At 46.9% G+C, this 23,174-nt stretch overlaps 1 protein-coding gene across 1 annotated transcript; it reads left to right on the forward strand.

Annotated features, from left to right (window-relative positions):
- Positions 1 to 3,843: 3,843 nt before the first annotated feature.
- On the forward strand, positions 3,844 to 7,992 carry LOC139676883 (zinc finger protein ZIC 1). The gene is made up of 3 exons (XM_071566309.1): positions 3,844 to 5,464; positions 6,616 to 6,779; positions 7,221 to 7,992. The coding sequence occupies exons 1-3, from the start codon at positions 4,489 to 4,491 to the stop codon at positions 7,416 to 7,418; spliced, it is 1,338 nt and encodes a 445-aa protein (XP_071422410.1). The 5' UTR covers positions 3,844 to 4,488; the 3' UTR covers positions 7,419 to 7,992.
- Positions 7,993 to 23,174: the final 15,182 nt, after the last annotated feature.

Consider the following 23,174-nt stretch of genomic DNA (forward strand, 5'->3'; position numbering starts at 1 on the left):
CAGTGAGCGGTAAAAGAGTGGCCGAGCGGGGGGCCGGGGATCTCGGCGAGGAGCCCAGCCCGGTTTCCGGCTCTGCTCTGTGCTAGTGCCCCGGGCTGGCACACCGAGTTGGGTTTGGGTCAGAGATCACCTTCGAAGACATCGCCCAGGACAGGGATTTGGGAGCATCCCCCATTCCCCAGCCGGCTCCAGAAGCGGGGCGGTCCCTCTGGGCCGGAACCGAGGTCTCAGCCCCTTAATGGGCTCTGCACGAAGTTGCAGCAGCACCCAGCTCCCTGATCAGCCCCCCTGGCTCTGCCCACGGGGGGTTCGGAGGGGGTCGGCCAGTCTCCTGGTCTCGGTCCCTCCGGTACCCGCCGATAAAGAAGGGCGTGCGGTGCCGGAGCGCCGGGTCCCCCAGCGCATCCCCGTGGCACCGGGCGAGGCGGTGGGCGAGGTTCTGGGTGGGGAGTGCGTCCCCTGGGACGCCTCCCCACAGGGCTAGGCATTGTCAGCGCTGCTCGCCTTCTGCTCGCCGTCCCGGGCCCCCGAACCCTCCTGGGCGACCGCAGGACCCGTCCGGCTCCGCCGCTTTCCCGTCCGAAGCGAGTCCGGCCGCTGTCGGGGCCGGGAGCGCCTCCGCCCCGCTCCGCGGACGCCACCGCCCTGCATTGCACGGACCGCCAGGTCCGACCCCACCTTGATGACTCCCGGGCTCCCCTCCCTCCGCCCGCTCCCGCCCGCCGGTGTTCTGCCGGGACCCTGCCCCACGTGGGCGAGGGGCAGCCGTGCCGCCCTTCTTCCGCACCGCAGGGTTCCAGCCCTTCTTCCCCAGGGTGTCCAAGTCTTCGCCCGCCGAGTCCCTCCGACGACAGGGAGCTCTCTTCCAGCCCTTGAGGCAGACGGGGGGACTAGCCATCTGCCCGAATTGCCGAGGCACCCCATACCCCCAGGCACTTACCCCTGCGACCTGTTGAAGGTTTCCCCTAATTTCTGAACTGGCAAAAATGAAAGTGGGGGTAGAGGGGAAAGGAAAAGAAAGAAAGAATGAAAGAAGAAGAAAACAATGTTCCCCCCCCGCCCCCCCCCCCCTTTCGAACCCACCACCTCTTTGGCGTTTCCATCGAGGCGGTCATCCTTCATTTCTTCTTTTCTTGCTTTCTGGAAGCAGTTAGAGAATGTATGATGAAGCAGAAATGAGCCGTCAGGATGATATTTTAATGGCTTATATGTCACGTTGGTGCATGTGGCTTTGAACTGGAGCAGCTTTCGTTTCCTGCAGAGAGCGCACCGCAAATCCCACTTGATAACTTCTACAACCCACAACATTTTTTTTTTCACATTCACTCTTACATTGTATATTTAGATACGCTTCCTAAAAATACCTTCTCGTCTGCCTTCTCGTGTATTTTGCACGGACCTGGAGTGATCACTGGTTTCCCTTGCACTGGGAGGCAGGCTAACTCTGAATTACCTAACTTTCTAGCTCTCCTAATGCCATCACCCAGAAAACTTCACAATAACGTTGACAACTCTGTCCTTCCCTTAATTTTAGCACCACATACAGAACGTAGTGCAACACCCGCCCTAAGACTGTCCAGACCCAGGCGCACCTAGAGCGGGTATACCTGTTGCTATAAGTTATTGCAATTCCATCAAATAGATTTGGTAGAATAAATGCAAACGTGTAGATTCAGCTCAGCATTATTCTAAACCCGCCCCCCCGTCCCCCCCCCTCCCCCCCCCCCCAAACCCTGTAAAGTCTTCCAAGATCCAAGGAAAATTACATAATACATCTGCTTTGAAAGCTATCTCCATGCACCGAGTACAGGCACACTGGATCTGCAGATAAACTGTAGCGAAACATTCCTTCAAGGCGTATCAAAATTTATTTATTGTCGTTCTTGTTTGTTTGTTTGTTTTCTAGGCGCAATGACCATTTTATACCTCTCAAAATGAGGCAGTTCTTTATCCGAGAAGGGTTCACGGAGCAGCGCTGCTGGTCCGACTCCCCAGTACCTGCTCTGCGGATTGCTTACCAGCGACTTTAATTAGAGAGGATGAGTTTAAAGTTTCTTTGTTTGGCACTAAGAATTGGAGGGGCTCGCGTTGAGCTGCGAAGGAGACAAGTGAAGGGCTGAACAAAGGCGAAATGTAAGGAGTCTGACTCTTTGAGAGCTTTTGGTGTTTTCGTTACTAGAAAATAATTCAAGCTATTGAATATGCAGGCGACTGAGTAAATAAATAATTTGCCAGTTCTATATATGTACACACATGGGCACATACGTAAATGTATCCATGCATACTCACACAAAGACGTCTATATTTTAAAGTTTCATGAGATTTTTTTTTTTGGTGCCGAAGAATCGTTTAAAATATTGTACAAATGTTACTTAGCTTAATTGATTAAGCCACAAAGGCTTTCTGCTTTTAAATACCATACTTATACCTTTCAACAATCATTTTAATATATAGTCAATGGCTCTTTGTAGTGGGAACAAAAAAGAACTATCCACAGTTTTTCAATAGACTGAGCTGGGGAAAGACAGGTTAATCGAGGGTTGCATCTAGAAAACAACCAAGTGTTGTATGTTTGCACTGAATCCAAATGTCTGCATTTTTCTAACTAAATCAAAGGGAGTGTTATTTCTTTTTCTGCTCACTCATCTGAAGGTAAGTAAATTTTCTCTGGCGATCAAAAGCCTGGTCAACAACAAAGACACCGCCTGCTTTTTCCACCGTCCTGGTGTGGCAAGTTGAGGAATTTCAATAACTGTGACAAGGGTGACTGATTTGTGAACTAGAAAAGGTTTGAATGTCAGAAAATTTACATTGCTCCTATCGAGGATTTTATTATTTTAAGGGGAAAAAGAAGGAGAGAAGTATCCATGAATTTCATGCAGCAAGGGGAGAAATAATGTAGGTTTTGAAAATTTGCAGTTTCACCTGAATGACAGAGATTCCGCAAAAGAGGAGAGCCAGAGAAAATGAGAGCGAGAGAGAAAAGAGAAGGAAAATTACAAAAAGGGAGGCGAAACAACAACAAAATTAGAAAGTTAAGAGTTCTCACCCACCTGCGTTTTGATGGGTGCAGAAAACAAGATTTATTTCAGAAACCTGAAGGAGAGATAGAGTCAGCTACACAGAGAAATCACGCCTGGTGTTTAAAAATAAAATCAAGTGCACCCAGCACCTAATCTTGGAGAGCTCGGTTTTAAACAAGAGGAAAACACCTTCAAAAGACGCGAGTCCCTACGGGGCTTCTTTTTCCAAAGCCTAAAAAGTTGCTCAGTGATCTCAAAAATTCTGGATCACCAAGAAATCATCATAACCATCATTATCAGAGAGCTGGAGAGAGAGGGACAGAGAGAAGGAGAGTAAGGGAGAAAATAACCCTAATAGTAATAGAAGCTTTTTTTTGTCCCTTAGCATACACACACACCAAAAGATGCGCTGGAAATATTTTCGGGGGGGGGGGGGTTGAGGGGAGCAGGCGGGAGAATAGTGGTTAAAAAAAAAAAGGAAAAAAGAAAAAAAAAAAAGAAGGAAAAAAAAGGCTTATATCTTAAAAAAAAAAAAAAAAGTTGGTTCTGCCGCAGCCCCGTTTGTCAGAGCCGTGTCAGGGCGCCACAATACCTGCGATGGATGAGCCAGCGCGGCCAATCAGCGCTGGGAGCCGGCGGGGCCGGGGGCTGCTACGCGGGGAAGGGGGAGCTGGAGCAGGCCAATGGTTGGCCACGTCCGCCTGCACGTCGCTCCGCCCCCGGCTCCCATTCATCAAGGGGGGGGACGGTGTCGTCTTTTCAATTCATTTATCTGCAGGAATGATTGCCGCTATCAGTCTCGCGTTCACCGCCCGGCTGAGGAGGTGAAAGTTTCTCCCCAGGAAGATAAACCGCAAAAGACAATATTGTGCATGATTTGCGCCTTTTTTTTTTTTGCAAAGGGAGAAAAAAAAAAGGCCCCCCGAAAAAAAATCGGGTGAGTGTGGGGAAGCTCGAAGAGGAGAGAGAAACAATCTCTCGGCCACTTTGCAACATTCCTATAGCCAAAAAAATCACTGAAGGAAGTTTCTTTTCTTTTTTGTTTTGTTTTTTTTTCCAATTTTTTTTCCTGCTCGTGTTGAACTCTCGCCGTTATTGTTATTTGCAGCCAGTTTATTTTTGAGCTCACCCAACTCCCCCCCCTCCCCACTTAAACCTCCCTGAAAAGTCAAAGCAGAGACAGTGAATATTTTTGGGGCACATTTTTATTATTATTACTTGCAACTGACAAGATCTCTTCCCCCTTCCGCACCAGCTTTTTTTTTTTTTATTCTCCCCCCCCTTTTTTTCCTTCCCCCTGCGCTGATGCCGAAGGGGGTGTTTTTGATGTGGTTGCTTTGGTGGTGATCGTCGCTGACTTTCCAAAGAGGGTGTTTTCGCCGCCGCTGCTGCTGCTGCTGCTTCTCTCCGCGTTGTGTGCGTGCGCGCGTGTTTTTTTTTTGGTTGCTGCATCGACGCTGGGAAGATGCTTCTGGATGCTGGACCGCAGTATCCCGCCATAGGAGTCACTACCTTCGGATCCTCTCGCCACCACTCCACGGCCGATGTCACGGACAGAGAAGTGGGGCTGGGGATCAACCCCTTCGCCGACGGCATGGGCGCCTTCAAAATCAACCCCAGCACTCATGAGCTGGCCTCGGCTGGCCAGACCGCCTTTACCTCGCAGGCGCCCGGCTACGCGGCAGCGGCCCTGGGGCACCACCACCACCCGACCCATGTCAGCTCCTATTCCAGCGCCGCCTTCAACTCCACCCGGGACTTTCTGTTCCGCAACCGCGGCTTCGGGGAGGCTGCGGCCGCCAGCGCCCAGCACAGCCTCTTCGCCTCTGCTGCCGGCAGCTTCGCCGGACCCCACGGACACACCGATGCTGCGGGACATATACTTTTCCCGGGGCTTCACGAACAAGCCACCAGCCACGCATCGCCTAACGTGGTGAATGGGCAGATGCGTTTGGGCTTCTCCGGAGACATGTACGGCAGACCCGACCAGTACGGCCAGGTCACCAGTCCCCGCTCCGAGCACTATGCCTCGACCCAGCTGCACGGCTACGGCCATATGAACATGAACATGGCAGCCCACCACGGGGCAGGGGCCTTCTTTCGTTACATGAGGCAGCCCATTAAACAGGAACTCATCTGTAAGTGGATTGAGCCCGAGCAATTGTCAAACCCCAAAAAGTCCTGTAACAAAACTTTCAGCACGATGCACGAGCTGGTGACTCATGTCACCGTGGAACACGTTGGAGGACCCGAGCAGTCCAATCACATATGTTTCTGGGAAGAGTGTCCAAGAGAAGGGAAACCTTTCAAGGCCAAATATAAACTTGTAAATCACATCAGAGTCCACACAGGTGAAAAACCTTTCCCCTGCCCTTTCCCAGGCTGTGGCAAAGTGTTTGCCAGATCAGAGAATCTCAAAATACACAAAAGAACTCATACAGGTACGGTAACGTTCTCTGTTTCTTTTCTTTCTGCGAGTGGAAGCGCCGAGTGCCGGGACCAGGGTGGGACGCGGGGCCGTGCCGGAGGGGTCGGGGGTGTCGGCTTGGCTGAGGGTCGGACGGGCAGGAGAGGGTATGGTACAGGGCCACTGCTTTTTCCGGGAGAGGCCGGCTCGGAGCTCCGCTGCAGAATGAGCTCGGTCCCAGCCGTGCCAGCAGCAGCAACAAAAAGAGCCCCGCCGAGGCAGAGGGGGAGGACAGCAGGGTTTGTTGCTGGGATTGTTACGGCGGAGGGGGTGGGGGGATAACAGCAACCTGTCCTGTTTAAATTTATAGGTTTTAATTAATTATTGTTCGGCAGTTTTGGCTGTGGCACGACGAGAAATCGTGCTAAATATTGCAGGCAGTTCATCAGTCTTCTCTCTGCAATTCAGGGCTTGGTAAATATTTAATTCGGAGGAGCGATTTAAATAAACCGAGCCCGGCGCGTTAGTGTGTTATTGTTGTGCGGAGGGGAGGCGCCGGTATCCTTGAGAACTTTTTCCTTCGTGGGAGGTGGGAATGCAGCAACCTTTGGACGGGAAAGCAACCTCCCCCTGCTCCCAACCCCCGAGCGCCGAAAGCCAGAGCCGCTTTCCATAGCGTTTTTGCCGAGGGTTTGTGGGACTGCTCTTTCATTGTATTACAGGGCAGGATAATTTTCAATATTACAAGAAAATACAGGGGAGGGGGCTGGGGTGAGTGGGAGAGTAAAATATTACGAGAATGAGCCATAAAACTGGAAAGCAGACACTAAGGGCCGTGTGTATATCTCACCACGCCTGCTCTCTCGCTCGGAGCGCTGTGATGAGGGAGAGGTGCCCGGAACTGGGATTGTAAAGGAAACTCGCCCCTCCAAAGGGAAGGAAAGAAAAGAGTTATTTAGCTGTCCTCCTCTCGGAAAAGGGTGCTAAGCAGGAGGCGGAGGTGTGGAATGGGCCGAGAGGAGAAGCAAGGTTTCAGGATTTGAGCCTCGTTGAAGTTAGAAAGTTGCGTGTTTGAAATGGAGCTCTGGGCTCCGTCCGGCGGTGCGATGGGGACAATGAGCGATCCATCCGGCCCTGCTTAATCAGATCCCTTTCACCCCCAACCCCCCCTTCCCTCTGCAATAGGTGAAAAACCATTTAAGTGTGAGTTCGAGGGCTGTGACAGGCGCTTTGCAAACAGCAGCGACCGCAAAAAGCACATGCATGTGCACACTTCCGACAAGCCCTATCTCTGCAAAATGTGCGACAAGTCCTACACGCACCCCAGCTCCCTCCGAAAGCACATGAAGGTAAATGGAGGGCGTCTGGCTTGCGGGCCTGTCCGGGAGAAGGGCTGCGGGGCCGACGGGCAGCTGCGCGGGACCGGCGGGGCGGCAGTGCCTGCGGGTGGAGCGCGGCCCGGGTCCTCCCAGCTGCGGGGCCCCGGCTCCGGGCCCGCTGGGCCGCGCCGCCCCCGCCCCGCAGCGCTGAGCGCTAGCTCCTCCGCGGGGCCTTCGGGCGGTGCGGTTTTCCCGGGGAGGGGCGGGGGGGCAGAGCCAGGAGGCAGCCAAGGAGCGCAGTCCGGCCTTCCCCGGCGGGCAGGGGCCGGTGCTGGAGCTGGCACCACCGAGAAGCCCCACAGGAGTGCCCGAGCCCGGGACTCGGCGCTGGGTCCCGTTGTCTGGCGCATCCCCAGGCGAAGGCCTCCGTCCGCGGCCGCTCTCTATCTCTGCCCGGGTTTTCTCTTGCAGGTCCATGAATCATCCTCGCAGGGGTCCCAGCCATCTCCCGCTGCCAGCTCAGGCTACGAGTCCTCCACCCCTCCAACCATCGTGTCTCCATCCACAGAAAACCAGACCGCCAGCTCCTTGTCCCCTTCCTCCTCCGCAGTCCATCACACGTCCAGCCACAGCACGCTTACATCAAATTTTAACGAATGGTACGTCTAAAGCGCTAAAACAAAACAACAACAACAAAACACAAACCGAAACAAAACAAAAAGCCCCAAGCGAGCAAACAAATACTCTATTTAAAAACTCCAAAAATAATGAACATTTTGAAATCAAAATTTAAATGAGCAAACAAAAATAAAATGCTGCCAGTAGACCCAGGACTGAGTAAAATGAAGACTTCATTTATAAAAAATCTTCTTTCTTTTTTTTTTCCCCCCTTCCCTTTTTATTTCTCTCTTTTTTTTTTTTTCTTTTTTTTTTTTTTTCCTTTTTTTCTCCCCTGACTGTTCTGCTCTGTTCAAGGCTTGGTAGGCGAAGGGGTTAGTAGAATGCATAAGAAGACAAGGTTACCAGGGCAAATGCCAACTGTGTAGGGCTTTACTGGAAACCACTGATTAGAGATCACCAACTGCATGTCTGCTCGGGCAGCGGCCTTCCCCCCCCCCCCCCCATCCCCTCTTGTAAATACAGAATTATTAGCTTCAAAAACAAAACAACAAAAAATGTACTGATTGATTTTGTAAATAGTTATATCGCAAGTTGAATAAGGGGATATGTGGATTTGTGGTCTTTGCATATATGTGGGGGGAGGGGCGGGTGGGCGGGAGTGGCGGCGGGGGGGGCGGATGTGGTGGGGGGGCAGAGGGAAGAGGTAGAAATTCAACTATTTGTACTGAATGGCAAGAATGTTCTAGTAAATGTGTACCAAAATGTGAATTACTTTGTATTATTCCAGTCTAAACGTCGATCTAACAGATTATTATTGGTATTAATGTGCTTTTTCGTATAAAGTGCAACATTTCGTCCCAAAGTCCAGTCTAAGTAGTGCAGTAAGATGTTGTTACACGTCCTGTCAAGAAATTCGTATAGTGAAAGCCTGGATCTGCGTGTCAAACTGTTACATTTGTTTATGTAAAGTGATATTAAAAAAAAAAAGATATAAACTATATCTGTCCGTTGCTTTTGACAAATACAAGAACATAATGTATATAAATCCTAATTTCCATATTTATCCGCATGTAAAGGTCCGGTTATACCTGTTACAAGATATTCAATATTTATGGCTAGAAGAATTGGTATGTAAAATTTAGTTTACAGAACTGTTTGGTAACATTTCGTACCTTATTAAAGATTCTTAAATCACAAGAATTGTGGTAGGAATTCTTATTCGCTAAGTCAACCTGCTACAACTCCAACTAGCTTTAGGATATTAGAATAAAACTGTACCAGTTTTTCACTGCTTTCTATTATGTCATCACTAAAGCAGCGAAGGTGATATAAATGTGATAAATGAAAGGATCCCTGCTGGCACTACTATAGTGTGTAATTAGTATTTATATCAAAATTTATGAAACAAATTTTCGGCCGCAGTATAATTTAAATGACCTTTGCAGACATAGAATAACAACCATAAAAATAACAGAAATAGATTGCATATGCTACATAAATATTAATGTGGGGAATTGTTACACGAGAAGTGCTGCATTCCACTCCAACACTGTCCATGAATCTGCATAGACTGGGTCCCTAAATTAAATTAATTCAGATAACATATATTAGGAGATTTAAAACAGAGGAGATTTCAGTTGTTATTTTAATTTAAGGCATTTATGACCATAACTAATTCTTAGGCAGTGGATTCATGACTTTTCTTGAGTCTTTTACTCGAAGAAGTACATCACTATTTCATGAAGGCCGTTGTTGTTGTTGTGTGTATTTTTCTTTTGTTTTTAATTTTTCTTTACTCCCTTTTTTCTTCTTTGTTGATATTCCTTAAAACGTGATGTTAATTTAAATCAATTACTTCTTATGTTATGTCATTATTATTACTATAATTTTGCCAGTGCTAATAGCTTTCTAAAAAATAAGTCTAGGGCATAGGAATTATTTTATGTAATTTGATTATCTTTCTATCTCTTTTATTTATTTCTCATTTACTTAAGAAATTCGTTCCATTGGCTGGCGTTGATACAGTAAATTTGTAAATGAGAAGACAATATAAAAAATCTAAATTACTTGTGCTTAATGACTGTAGCAGAACGCCTTTTCTCTAAATCAGATTGTCTTCCTTGCAGTTTAGTTTGATAGATTTGCAAGCTGTACTGCTTCTACTAACTTAGCTACGGTTGTTGGAACTGTTGGGCTTTGTTCCTGGTTGTAGCTTGCATGATCGCCCCATTAAGCAGACAACATATCAACAGACAACACAAATCATGAGGTTGGCTAAAGCTGCGAGGGCTTGTGATATGTCATAGAGTGAATTGCACAAACTGACCTTCCAGTAGACCAAGATGACACTTTAACAGCTACTTTAAAGAAATATTATGTGTACAGCGAGTCAATAGCCATATTAACCGCTCGAGGGGCGGGGGTACGGGCGAAGACGCTTTCCCCTCATATCCGTGCGGGCGCTCCACAGCCCCGGCGGTAACTCGCCCAGAGCACAGTCCGCTCTCTCTCAACAGCACTCCGCAAGTATTTTTCTTTCTCCATAACATTTAGGGATCTCCCTCGGAGACATTTCACTGCCCCAAACCACACACCGCCTCCCGCCCACCAAAAAAAAAAAAAAGGAGAAAGAAAAAAAAGTTTGTTTTCCTCATCCGAAGCTCCACTACATCTAGCTTGGCATCCCGCCTGCTCCCTGCAGCACCCGTGGGTAGGCTTCGCTTTAACTTTACTTTCCAGAAAATGTTATTATTATAAGGCTAATATCAGTTTTCAATGAAAAGAGCGCCACCTTGCAGGGTTGGCGAGATAGGAAAAGTTGGAGCCCTGTGGGACTTAGGCAGAGAGTGTTGGGACTTGAGAAAATGTAACCCACCGTCAAAAGAGCCAGGGGAAAAAATGTTTCATGCGCCGAAAATGTTGCTCCCTGCGAGTCTTTCGGGTAACTGTCACGCCGACTTGACTGGGCATCGGTTTTAAAAAATATAACCTGAATGTAACTTAAAAAAAGTATCGTAGAGCTGTTCTGAGCCATCCATCTGTAAAGTAAACCAGGAGAAACGTTGTGAGGGTGAGATATTTTAAATATGAGTTTTGCAAGTTTCTTTGAACTTGTGTAAAGTCCCTAGTGGTCGCTTAACACAGATCTGTTACTTGTGTGTATTGAAACACTTGTTTAATGAGTATTCTTTTAAACTTTCTGTCTGAGGTTTATTCGAGGGTCCTACAGTAGAAAGAACGATTCTGGTGTCGTTGTTGCTGCTGCCGTTGCCTTTTTATCTGTGGTGAAGTGGAACGGTGTGATACTGGTTGATCGCCATCCCGTGTATGTTCTGAATTAGCGACGATCACTAGGGCTGGAATTATTAATGCTGAACTCAAGTCCACACCATGCTGGTTCTTGTGCTGTCCGCTTGGCTCTGGAGAAGGGAGCAGTGCTTTGAAATCCTCGGCAAAGAGAGGGGTGATTTTTTCAGGCAGAGAGGTTGTGAGGCGTCTTTCGACTGTTTCTGTGCTATTTCAGTCCCTAAAGTCAACTTTCTTCTAGCAAGGCGCCCTTTGTGGATTTACTCAGGAAGGCTTGCGGGGAGAAACACCGGCCCCAGCTCTCCAGCCTCAACGGGGACCATAATTTTCTTTCTGATGTCTGACCCTGGAAGTGCTGTCGGGGTACTTTTCCTGTGTAGGTTATTAGGTTTAGCAGCCCATGGCAGGCCGTGCCGGCAGCCCCGCGCTGTCTGCTTCGGGGCAGTCAAAACGCTGGGATCTGTTGTCTGCCGCCTGTAGTCTCTCGCGCGGGCGGAGGCTCCCGCCGCCGAGGAAGTGTTTGGACCTACCCCAGGCAGGACTGTAGAACTCGCGGGAGGGTGCAGGAGGCTGCTCGAGTGGGTGTGTGCTGCGTGTGCTGGCCCCCTCTCGGGTGGCAAACCCCGGCCGTGCTTGTGCCGTTTGCACGCAGAAAGTTAAACGCAAAACAATAATCGGATGCTTCTATTTGCCCCGCGAAAGTCTCGTCTTTCAGGCCTTTAATGGCTTGTGAGTGATCGTTTGAATTTACTAAAAGGCGACTCCGGCATTCATAAGCCAAATTTAGGTTCTTTAGAGCAGACACGGTTTGAATGAGGAACACCCGCTCCGGCTGACCTCGCCTGTTTATCGCCCTTGTTTTAGCCGTGAAGAAGCAGCAGTTCCTGAACTGATGCACGGAACATCCGCACTTTTATTTACTGCTTTTCTGGCCACGCTGGTAAACGGCTCACACTTCGTAACTTTTCCTACGTTCGGAGCACTTGCTGCTCTCGCAGCTACTTCTAAAGGGAGCGAGCGGCCAGTGGGGCCAGCGGGCCCGCAGGGAGCCCCGCAGTACGCCCGGTGCCGCAGGAGTCCCGGCGCGGTCGGTGTGAAGCCAGACCCCCGATGCAAAGCCCACTTCCAGCAAGCAGGAGGGTGAAGGAGATTCCCCTCTGGAAAGGGCAGAGTATTTCAAGTGACCTAACGCTAAAAGAACCAGAGTGCATTTTGCCGTTGCAGCTCAGATAGAGGGAGGAATTCGTGAGCGATAAGCCCACGAAGGAGGCTATACAGGTACCAGACATACTATACATCACCAATATAAAGTTTACATATGCATTTGCACACAGACGTACCCCGTTCACACCCGCGCCACGTCTGCGAACCCGCACACGGGTGTGCCTGCCCCGGCGGGGAACGCGCCTGCCGCCGTGCGCACATGTGCGCACCGGGCACCTCGAAATGAGGCGCTGATCCCCGCGCTTCAGCGCGGCGTTTCTGAGGGAAATCAGCATATTTTCCTCAAAAGGTGGCGATTCCCTGCTGATCGAGGGTTTGCTGCCGAGAAGAGGCCGGGGAACGCCGAGAGGCCCGGCCGGGGCCCGGCTCGCAGCCGGGCCTGTGGAGCAGCTCCGCCTCCCGCGTCCCGCACGGCTCCGCGGGTCCCGTGGAGGGCACGGACACTGCCTCTGCTGAGGATATAACTCACAGGACACACAGTTACTGCTGCAGATGCACACAAGTTCACCGAAATCACCGTTTGCTTTGCTGGTTGTATTACAAATATGTCCTCATCTGTGTATGTACCTCTCTACCCACATTTGTACATAAAGAGTGCTGTTCCTATAAAGACACAAATTCGTGTGTTTATGCGGAAGTATATTTTCGAAGACTTATGGAACCTCTATTATTTAATGCAAAAGGTTCTGTACAATTGATCGCGTTTGTAACAAAATGAGTCTAATTTCCAAATTCAACCAGAAAGATTAATAATGGAGATTCGTATCTTTGAACGAGGAGCAGGAATGATTTCTTGAACTTGGTGAATGTACGAAGGTAGATTCCATTTCTCTGCAAAGATGCTGTGTTTTTAGGGTGGATTGTTTATTAAAAATGGCCAAGCTTTATATTTGTATCAGTTTTTTCTTCCCGCTGCGAACATCTATGGGTCAGATTTGGTTCAACTTCGATAACATGAAACACGATCTTGTGAAGCGAAGGGGCTATTTTTATCATGCAGCTGGAAGCTGTCATCAATTCGTAACATTTATTCCGGCTTTAGAACGATAGTATAAAATAGCATGAAGTTTCCAGATGACGCCGATACTGCAGACAGGATTTTCAAGTATAATAAATCAAATTAATTATCTTTTAGATATATACGACCATACTACCTCTCTATGAAACTGCTATTAAAAAATGCTTGATGTGTACATCTGTGATTGTGCACGTGTTTACATCTGGGGACCCCAAGACAGAATTAGCTGTCTGGGGTAGCTGCAGCGAGACAGAGCGAAAGACCAGTGGGCCACACTCAAGCCCACTTCCACACATGCCTATTCGCGAGACGTGGGCACCGCGTCGCTTAGCAAAAAATGAAAGTTGTGTTTTGGTATGGGTCACGACTGTAAAATCCTTTTGGATCTTCCTCACTTCCAAAAATCCTGTGCAAAACTGTGGCCAAAAATTGAAGAAAAAAAAATAAACCCGGTAAAATACCCCCACATCAGCCAGCTTCCCCCCGGCGGGACACATGTGTTTTGTGCTTGATATTGCCCTTTTCGGAGGGCCGGGGGGTAACAGGGAGGTGCAGGACTGCCCGTCAGGGGACCATTCCTAGAAATCGCGCGGCCGTGCAGTGTTATGTGTATCTGTGCGTGTGAGGGTTATATATATGTGTGTGTGTATGTGTGTATGTGTGTGTGTGTGTGTGCGTGTGTGTGTGTGTGTGTGTGTGTGTGTGTGTGTCTGTGTGTGTGTGTCTGTGTGTGTGTGTCTGTGTGTGTGTGTCTGTGTGCGTTACGTTGTGTGAGCGCCCGCCGTGCTCCCCGGCGGCAGACCCGGCGGCGCATGCGCGTCCGCCGTCCCGGCTCCACGTGCTGTTGAATATTTATGACGCGCCGCCGCCCGCGGACGGTGCCGGTGCCGGTGCCCGCACCCGCCCTGCGCACGTGCTGCCCGCCCCGCGCCCGGAGCCGCCCGCCCGGCCCGGCCCGGCTGTCCCCCTGCCGCCCATCGGTGCGCCGGGCGGGCACTTCCAGCCCCTTCCCGGCGCGTTGGGCAAACGCGACTTCCCTCCTTTACCGGGCGCTTTGGCGAACCCCCGGTCCCCGCCCCGCAGCAGCGCCAGAGGCCTACGTCCGAGTGTTTTTTTCGTTATGTGGTAAAAATGCCACGGGGTGCAGTCGCCAGAAAAGTACCCTCTCTGGGAAAGGGAAAAAGGTTCTCGCTCCTCTTAGGAAAACCTCATCATACTGTATGGCTCCTTCATATTTTATTGCTGATATATCGACATAGCGTGATAGATCCGAGGAAGAAATGCAGGCTCTTGACGTTTATTCCGTTTGTAGGCTGCAGGTTGTTTCTTATTTTTTTTAACAAAAAGTAATGATTCCCAGTACTCATTATTCAGCGGCGCAAAGTGATTTTAAAACCTTTTGTCCTGTGGCAAAAAAATCCCATGGTATTAGAAATGTGCTTTTACATCTCGCTAATGAGGTGGGTTTTTCTTTCCCCCCAGAGCCCGCTGGGGAGTGGCCAGGACGGAGGCAGGAACCTTTCGGAGCCCGCGAGGGATCCCGGGCACACCTGGTCACTTGCCTCGGTGCGGATACGGCGCGGCCGCAGGGCTCGGCCCTGTACCCCCAAAGTTCCCAGAAAGGCCCTTCCGGGTGGAGCCAGGCTGACTGGAAATCGCCCAGCTACAAATTTCTCCGCAGTGTTTCTCTTCTCCACCTCCGCCATAGCCCACCTCTCTCCATCGCCCTCTCCGCCCTCCTTGCCCGGGCTGCAGACAAACGCCCGCCCGTCGGTGTGTCTGTGGGGGTTGGCTTGCGGAATCAGCTCCGACCAACACCTGGAGTGCCCGGGTCACTCTCCCCGCACGGCTGAGGCTCTCTGCACGCCCCAGCCGACTGCAAGAGATGATAATAAAGCCGATGTCCATCATGTCTCCTGTTCACTTCAGATAGGGCAGATCCTGACCTCGCTTCCTCAAGTGGAAACCCGCACTGTGATCACCATTTGGTCCAACATTTACACAGATGTGTATTCATACATATTTTTGCCCTCCTTTCTATCCAGCCTATTTTCTTTCTTCCCTTTCCCCCTTTAGCTGAAGGGGAAGCTCCCCAGCAATTGCAGGGGCAGGGAGGGCGTTCAGGGGAGCAGTGACACCTGGGCACACACCTCAGTCACATGCCCCCACCCTCGCGTGGGAACCCGCTTGCATCATGTAGCTCTCAAGAAAACTGTTGATCTCCAAGTGTGAGACTGAACCTTTGCATTTAGTGATCAGGGCTGAATCACTTCCTCCTTCCCCCCAGCCTTTACACCCCCCGGGGTCGTCCCTCTTGTGTTTCCAGAGATAACCAGGTCCCCCCGGTGGACTGGGGCAGGCTCAGGGGCATCTGCGTCGGGACAGGACCGCGCAGTGCTCGCTGCCGCCTCAGAGGAGGGGGACGTGCCCTCACTTTTCAGCCAACTGGACAAGAATGAGCTCTATTATTATTGTTGTTGCTGCTGTTCCTGTTATTAATATTATTGTTATTGTTGTTATTATTATATTCATTTTTACATTATCCCTTTGCAACTTGCCAAATTTGTCTGTAAATTTACCTTAAACCTGCTTTCTTTTCTAGCCAATGGTGTCAGAGGCCGGCTAGCCTGTCCCTCCGGAACATTAACCCTTGTCGCTAGCTGGAGTGAGTAAGGAGTTGAGGTTTGGCCCTGAGGAGCTGCGTGTGTAGATCTGACACAGCTTTGCTCCCTTAACTCCTGAATCTTTGTTTTGGTGGCGACCAGGGAGAGCAGGGAGCGCTGTGCTCGCATTTCCCTCTGACTTTTACACACACACACACACACACACACACACATAGACGCGCGCGCACACACACACACACACACACAAATCCCCCTTTCCAACTTTCTGCTTTTTGCGCTTCCCTTCCAGTTTTTTTCTCTTCTCAGACCTACTGTCAGCATTTGCCGAGATCTAGATCCCCGTCGTGGTAAGTGATGCTTTTCTCCGTTGCAAAACTCGCTCAGCTCTCGGCTTGCTGTCACAGGGATGGGTGTAGAAGTATTTGTTTGGAAGAGAATTGCCCAACCCCAGTGGTTTCACGTCAAGCAGCACAGAGTAAAACTATTGTCGTGTATTAACTCTGAATGGGAGCAAACAGACCAAATAATGACTGCTGGCTCCGACACTAGCACGGCACCAATGCTATTCTTTTTAAGTTTGCAAAGCAACTTGTTTTGTTGTTGTTGTTACGGGGAAAGTGAACTTGTGTTTTGGGTCGGAACTCATATATTTACATTACACACCAGATCATGACAAAGCATACAGAGAATGCAGCTGCCATATGTGTTTTGTGAATATACAATTATGATTAGGGGGTTCATGCATTCAGATTAAGTGTTGCAGACACACTGATACTACTTTGCAAGGTTCGTGCAGTACCTGAAAACTCACTCCATCTTTGGGGGAGGGGCTGGAGAGACGTTGCATTTTTAAAACCTATTTCTAAAGAAGATAAATCAACTTCAGTAAATGCCTCCTGGACGTTTATTTTTCATGTACAGTCTGCAGCTCTGACTGGATCAAATTCACGATTATTCAGATGAGGCTGAATTTGAATAACTTGCTGTTTTCTCTGCCTGGCCCTCCCGCATCACACTTCCCCCCCACCTCACCCCCTCCCCCCGCCTTGTTTTTTCGGTTTGTTTTAAAAATTAAGAAAATGAAGAGAACCACTGAGTCCGTCTGACCTTTGGCTGACATAATTTTCAGGAGACCGGTCGCAAATGAGGACTGGATAAATTAGACGCTCTAGTTCTCCGGGTAAAACGATACCCAGCGCTAGGCTTCCACTGAAAGGAGCCGGGGGCAGGGTCTGCCCTGCGGCCCAGGAGCCCCCCTGGGTGGCAGCGGGAGGACGGTCCTGGAGGAGCGGCCGCGCATCACCAAAGTCAGGGATGAGAAACGAGCCCGATAACCGCACACTAATGGCTCCCCCACGCAGGTTCCCGCTGCCGCCGCCCTGCTCCGCTCCCGCGGGCCCCACCCGGCCACGCCGCTGCCCTGGGGGCCGGCCCGGTGTCTGCGGGGCGAGGGGATGGGGGTCCCGCAGCCGCCCCGCCTGCGCCCTCCGCGATCCGCGGAGGGCCGGACTCGCGGACGGCCCCGGGAACGCGGAGCGGCCGCCGGCCCCAGGAAGCGGTGTCAGTCCCCGTCCGGCCTGATTAGCTTGTCAGGATTTATCTCGTTAAGTTGTGCAGGACGTTACTCACATGACAAGGCACGGGCAAACTCTACAGAGGGATTAATCCCACAGAAGTTGATGTCAAAAAAAAAAAAAAAGAGAGAGAGAAAATAGAGAAGAAATCCGCGTTTTGTATTTTAACCGATCATTTGTTGAGCATCTATGGGTACTGCTGCTCTGCTCAAGCAGGCTGGCCACTGTATTAGAGACAACGGAGCGTTCACCAAGCGCGGACTGATGTCCTTCTTTCCCTGCGGGAAGAGGTGAGAACCGCTCCCGCACTGCAGCGGGCGGCAGGGGCACGGGCACGGCAAGGGGTCGAACCTGAGCTTCTCAAGCAAAACTTCCAGCTGAAGCGGGACCGAGTTCCCAGCCGATAGCTATTTCCCCCTCTCTAATGAGACGGCTCTGCTAATAAATGGTGCCTCTGCTCAGGTTCCTCAGTGGGCTGCAGATGAGTCCGAGAGAATTTGATCCTTTATTTCAAGATATGTTTTAATAAAACTGCTGTAACATTGGCATTTTCTTAGGAGCCTATTGTTTCCAAATTAATACCTTATCTATGAAAAAGTCTGTCCTACCCAACTAGATTCACCACTGTGCACCCCTTTCTTCATTTACATGCATTTTACAACTAAGAACTTAGCTCTGCATTTCCCTGAATCATCAGACCATTAATTTGGTGGAGAGCTGGCTGTTTCACCCAGATGGATATAATTCTGAATAAACTCAGAAGAAATGCAAAAACATGTGCTTTTCTGTCATATTCCTTTCCCCTGCCTCTTCCCCCCCGCCCCCCCCACCTCCCCCTCCCTTTTTTTTTCTTTCCCTTTCCTCTTTAGTCGATTTGTGTTGAGCAACGCCTTCAGAAACTTCATTGTCTAAAAGGCAAACCTAGAGGGCAGTGACTTAGGGAATACTTCCCTTTTATTCTGAAACTGTCTAAACTTAGAGTAGGGTTGAACATGTCCTCAAATCTGCACCTTCCAGGAAGAAATGAATGATGTGCCAGACACTTCACTTGTAGTAAAAAAATATAAACCAAATGCTGTGAGATTCAGAATTCTTTCTCAAGTCCGTTTTCTGTGCATATTTTACAGTCTGAAGGTAAAGTAGTCACCTCAGAAGTTGACCAAAAAATCCTGTACAGATGTTACTGTATATATTTCCCTCCATTTTATTTCAAGTAGATTTTACTAACAATTCATAGAAAAAATTGGATAGCCAACTCAACAGGATACCTTTGCAGGTTGCAGGCCAAGAAAACTCAGTTTGCATTAGAAATAAACTTGAATTAGGTGTAATATTTCTAAAAGAACATTCCTCCTTTGCCTCCATGCAAAGAGATATTTTTTTGCACTTAAACTTACACCTTTCTTTGACTTTCTCGAATGATGAAAGTTTACACCCAGGTCAGCATGAAGCACTGTAACAGAGGGTGGTTTGCAGTGGAATTTTAGGTTTTAAGATATTATACATAAAAAAAATCCTAATGGAGCAAGTATAATTTCTGCTTGATGTCTAAAAGAACTATCATCTAGAAAATAACCTAAAATAATTATCTGTTATATAACATAAGGGCTGAAGAGAGATTTATTTCTACTAGCTCATCAATACAAATCAAGAAACGTTGTAGATATATATGATTGATAAATCAAGAATTTGGAAATGCAATGTCAACATCACAGCACTCAAGATATTTTTTCCAATTTATAAATACAAATGTTTAATTATTCAAGTTTGGACTTTCCTTGTCCCATCATTATGCTTTATTGGTGTGTTTGGTTTAGAAAGTGGGGTTATAATACAGTCAGTTTCATACCCAATGTGAGTATCTAGATTTAAATCCAAATTATGCTCTTTCATACAGATGAGTGAAGCAAGTTATTTGCTTACAACAATTTTATTGTTCATCATATTTTTTATCCATTTAGATTTTGTTATTTATTTTTATTTACTATTGCTGCTTACAGCAGGACTTTCACTGAGATGAATGTCCCCAATATGAACGTTTATAATTGTCTGGCTAGGTGGTTTGGAATACTCAGGATATTTTTGTAAAATTAAAATAAAAATACATTCTTGATCTTTGATTAGTTTTCTGCTGTGATATTTGTAGGAGTTACCTAGCTTGTGTGTATATTTGGTCTATATACAACATGGTTCATGCTTCCACAGACATTTTTAATCATACAGCAAATTGTTGAATGTTTGTATAAGGAGCAATGGACAAAGGCTACCAGGACTGCATTAAACCGCGTGAAACACATGAGGCTAAAACAAGGGACTGAACCAAATCACAGTGAAATCAATGGGAGACTCCTATTGAGTTGGAACAGACTTCAGGCACAGTATAAATGACTGTATAGGTATGACACATTTTGTCTTTTTCCAGTTTAGCTTTGGTTTATAGCACATTTTTTGCCGGTAACATTCTTGAGCTAGATTAAGATTTATTGATTCATTTCTGACATACAAAGGTCTGTGTTCAGATGCATGCACTGATAGCAAAGCTGGACTGGTGTTGCAGAGGTGATGGAAATGACATGCAAGTCACCTTAACCAAGGAATCAAATATTTCTTTCAGGATATTTCTTAAACTATTATTTTTCAGACAAAGGTATATTTTTGTATGAATGTAGCAACTATCCAAGAGATTTGGTAAGGTTCTTTCCAATAAACTGGGGTTTTTTTCAGCCACATGACTAAAAGTTGAAAATTGACCAGATTACCAAATCTATATTCTTTGCCAAGGAGTAACAGCAACAAGGGTCCCCCTGCCTCCCACTGCTCCCTCAACCCTAGCACAGCCCTGAAAATATAACTTAATAATTAATTCACTGCTAATATTGGAACTTGACTGTGAAAATGCTGCTTTCTGGTAGAATTCAGATGCAGTAAACACTGGTAGAGCAAATGGAGTGCTTCTGTTGGGATATGCTATAAATGGGGTTTAGTCAGTTCTCCCTGGAGCCATAAGTTTAGGATCAGATCCTACTTAGTATCATATTTCTCCTTCTTGTGATACTTATTCACTGGAGCAAAAAGTACAGCTACTTAAATAAACCCTGCCCCTTAAAAATATATGCACTTCCCTATCTAGAAAATCTTGATATTGCTGCAATTTTAAATGTTCTGCCCACATTTGCAAAGGACTTAGAGACCCCTTTACAAATTTAGTTTCATACTTAAATATTTTCTCCTTTTTATTTCTATGGTGTACTGAAGAATAGGACATTTAATTAAAAAATCCTAACAGCATAAAATTATGGTATGTTGTCAGTAGATGCAGCGAAAGGGCCAAATTATTCCTTTTTTACCCTGGCAAAATTCCCATCAGTGGTATGGTCTTTATAAAGTTGAACCTGTATTTTAGGACCCCAGCAATAATAAAGAAATTCTTCTACTCTTGCTTTAGTGTTTTCCTGCTGGCTGACAGTAGCAACCAGAAAGCTGCATGCTCCTAGTTTTTCTGGACATAAAATAAGAAATATTAAGATGAAATCCTAAATGTTTCAAAAAGCTGTAAACAACTCACTTATAGTATGAAAGCTGTTCAGAAACAATCTGTCCATCCTCTTCCAAGCAGGACTTTGGGTTAAACTATAGGAAAAGTTAGGCAGCCTTTTAACTTTTTCACAGCCAAAGCTGTTATAAGTTAAAATATTACTTTTACCTGTAGAGGTACAATGAAAAGGCTTTACAAACCAGATCTGCTTATACTCTAGGTCTGGTAAAGAAACAAAGTTTTCCGTCTGACACGCCCAAATAAACAATGAACCTATTTCAAGTTTGACTCAATAAGTGTGTTAAATGCATAAAGTATTTTGAGTAAATGCCATGCAGCTGTTTGGCAGCTTGCAATTGCTGTGGTATCACGTCTGCTTGCTTTCTGTGTACTGCTATAGATCCTGCAAGTGGACACTGCTATTTCTGACACATCGTGTCAGATTTTCTATAAGTCTATATGCTTTGTTCCAAGCAGATGAAAATAATGGAACATTATAAATATTAGATAGTCTTGCTCCAGTGTGTGGTACTGTAAATCTCTGGAGATTTACAAAGAGACAGTAACAACATGAATGCAGTTACACACAATACTACTTTATGAGCTAATTCTATAAAGAAGCATCTCAGCTGTGCACTGACAATAATTTTTCATGACTACTTTTGGAATGTCCCATGGAACCTTTTAATAGATTAATTATTTGCTCATCCCAAAATAAATTTGCACGTGTCTAGAGTTAAACAAAAGGCCCACCACTGCTTCAGGAGGAATTTTTCCTGAAAAGGAACTCAGGATAGGACCAGTTGTTTTAGGGCTCAGATTAAAATGCTGAAATATAGTGGTAATCTGCCAAGATGCTCTGCTCTGGCTGTGAACCACAACTGTATGTGCCCTGTGATGCCTTTAAACTGTCCACGGGTCTGTAAAGGTTGTAGGCTGGTGAAGGAGAAATATTTCTTCTTCATTAATTCAACAGGTGACTTTGAAATGACCTATGAATTCTTCTGCTATTGTCAAGCTGAGATCAAGAGCTAGTGTGGTTCTAGGAAAATACGTGTAGGTATTTTCTCAAGGCATGCTAATTTAAAAAATAAGATCTGGAAAAGAACTTGTAGTATTAGAGGATTCAAAGAGTACTCAGAAAAAAAAACAACTTTGGAATTGTTATAGCAGCTGCTGTAATCTATTATGTAAATCATCTGGTAATTAAAACAAAATATTTTGTAAGATAGGTCAAATAATAAATATGCTATCATTTAGACTTTTTGTTTTTCCAGAGGTGTTACTGTTAACTGATGAAAGTGAAACCTCAGGGTATTCCTTATTTTGACTGATGAGTATTTAATATTTATCTATAACTGTGCCAAGGATAACACCCGTATATCTGCTCAAGAGAACCTCTGTTTCTCAAAATTGGGTGTTGGAACTTATGCTGTGGATCCATACCAAGCTATATTTGTCTTTTAGGTGTCACCTAGATACTCTCACCAAATTTAATCAGAGATATTAAAGAATAAAATAAATGAAAAAATCCCCCAAAGGCATAAGTGACTTCAGTCAGATTATTATTTATTTTAATGTGCTTTTGTATCACCATAAGTCTCTCTGCAGAAAGTCAGTGGTTACTCTTCATTGCCTGAGTGTGGTAAAATGGCTTTTATAAAAACAAGAATCATGCCCATTCATTCATTTTGCCCTTCTATACAGGGCTGCCGGTGCAACATGCCAGATCATCTGCCTGTTGACTAAAGTACAGTATGATTTCACTAATGACTGGGATGCATACTGCAGATTACCACATTTTGCAAATTAGTGAGTAATCAAACAAACACCATAAAAATCAAGGATACTGCATAATGAAATATACTTTATTCATTTATTTTTACAACCATATATTAGCTTTAATTATTTTTGTTAGTAATTCCTTGGATGCTAGCACATGGAGCTATGGAATGTGAGGTTTTTTAAAGAAATTATGTTTTAGTATCCAAAGCCCCAGTTGTAGCACTCTGATATACAATCCTTGTGAGAAGATGGGTGAGCACTTCTTCCTTGAGTGGGGAACTTTGTTTCAGAGACAATCCCTAAGAAGTTCCTAGAGTCCTCAGGGCCAGCCTGATCCATCCTGGTGGAGATGCTGGGGAAGACTGCCTGCCACCTTGGGAAGGTTGCTGAAGCTTGTCTTGCTGCTTGCCTGTTTTGTCTTCCAAAGAGCTGATGAAGAGACAGAAACTCATGTTGGCAGGTTAGAGCAGGAGCCTGACTTGACTTGAATGCTCTTGGCCACTCACTGGAGGAACTCTCTCCCTCCTGCTCCTTCACTGCCCTCCTTCCTCCTCTTTACCTGGTTCATACATCAAGGCTAGATCACGAATAACACCAAACTGTATCTTTCACCCAGCTTGTTTCTAGTGTAATGTGTATTGAGGGATCAGGGAGTGAAAGCTTCTCTACTAGGTTCCTGCAAGGAGGATTTGTCTCTGGATTCCCCTCTGAGATGTCCACCTCCAGCACTGCATGCTG

This window comes from Pithys albifrons, chromosome 11 (assembly GCF_047495875.1).
Source record: "Pithys albifrons albifrons isolate INPA30051 chromosome 11, PitAlb_v1, whole genome shotgun sequence".
In the NCBI taxonomy this organism is placed as follows: domain Eukaryota; kingdom Metazoa; phylum Chordata; class Aves; order Passeriformes; family Thamnophilidae; genus Pithys; species Pithys albifrons.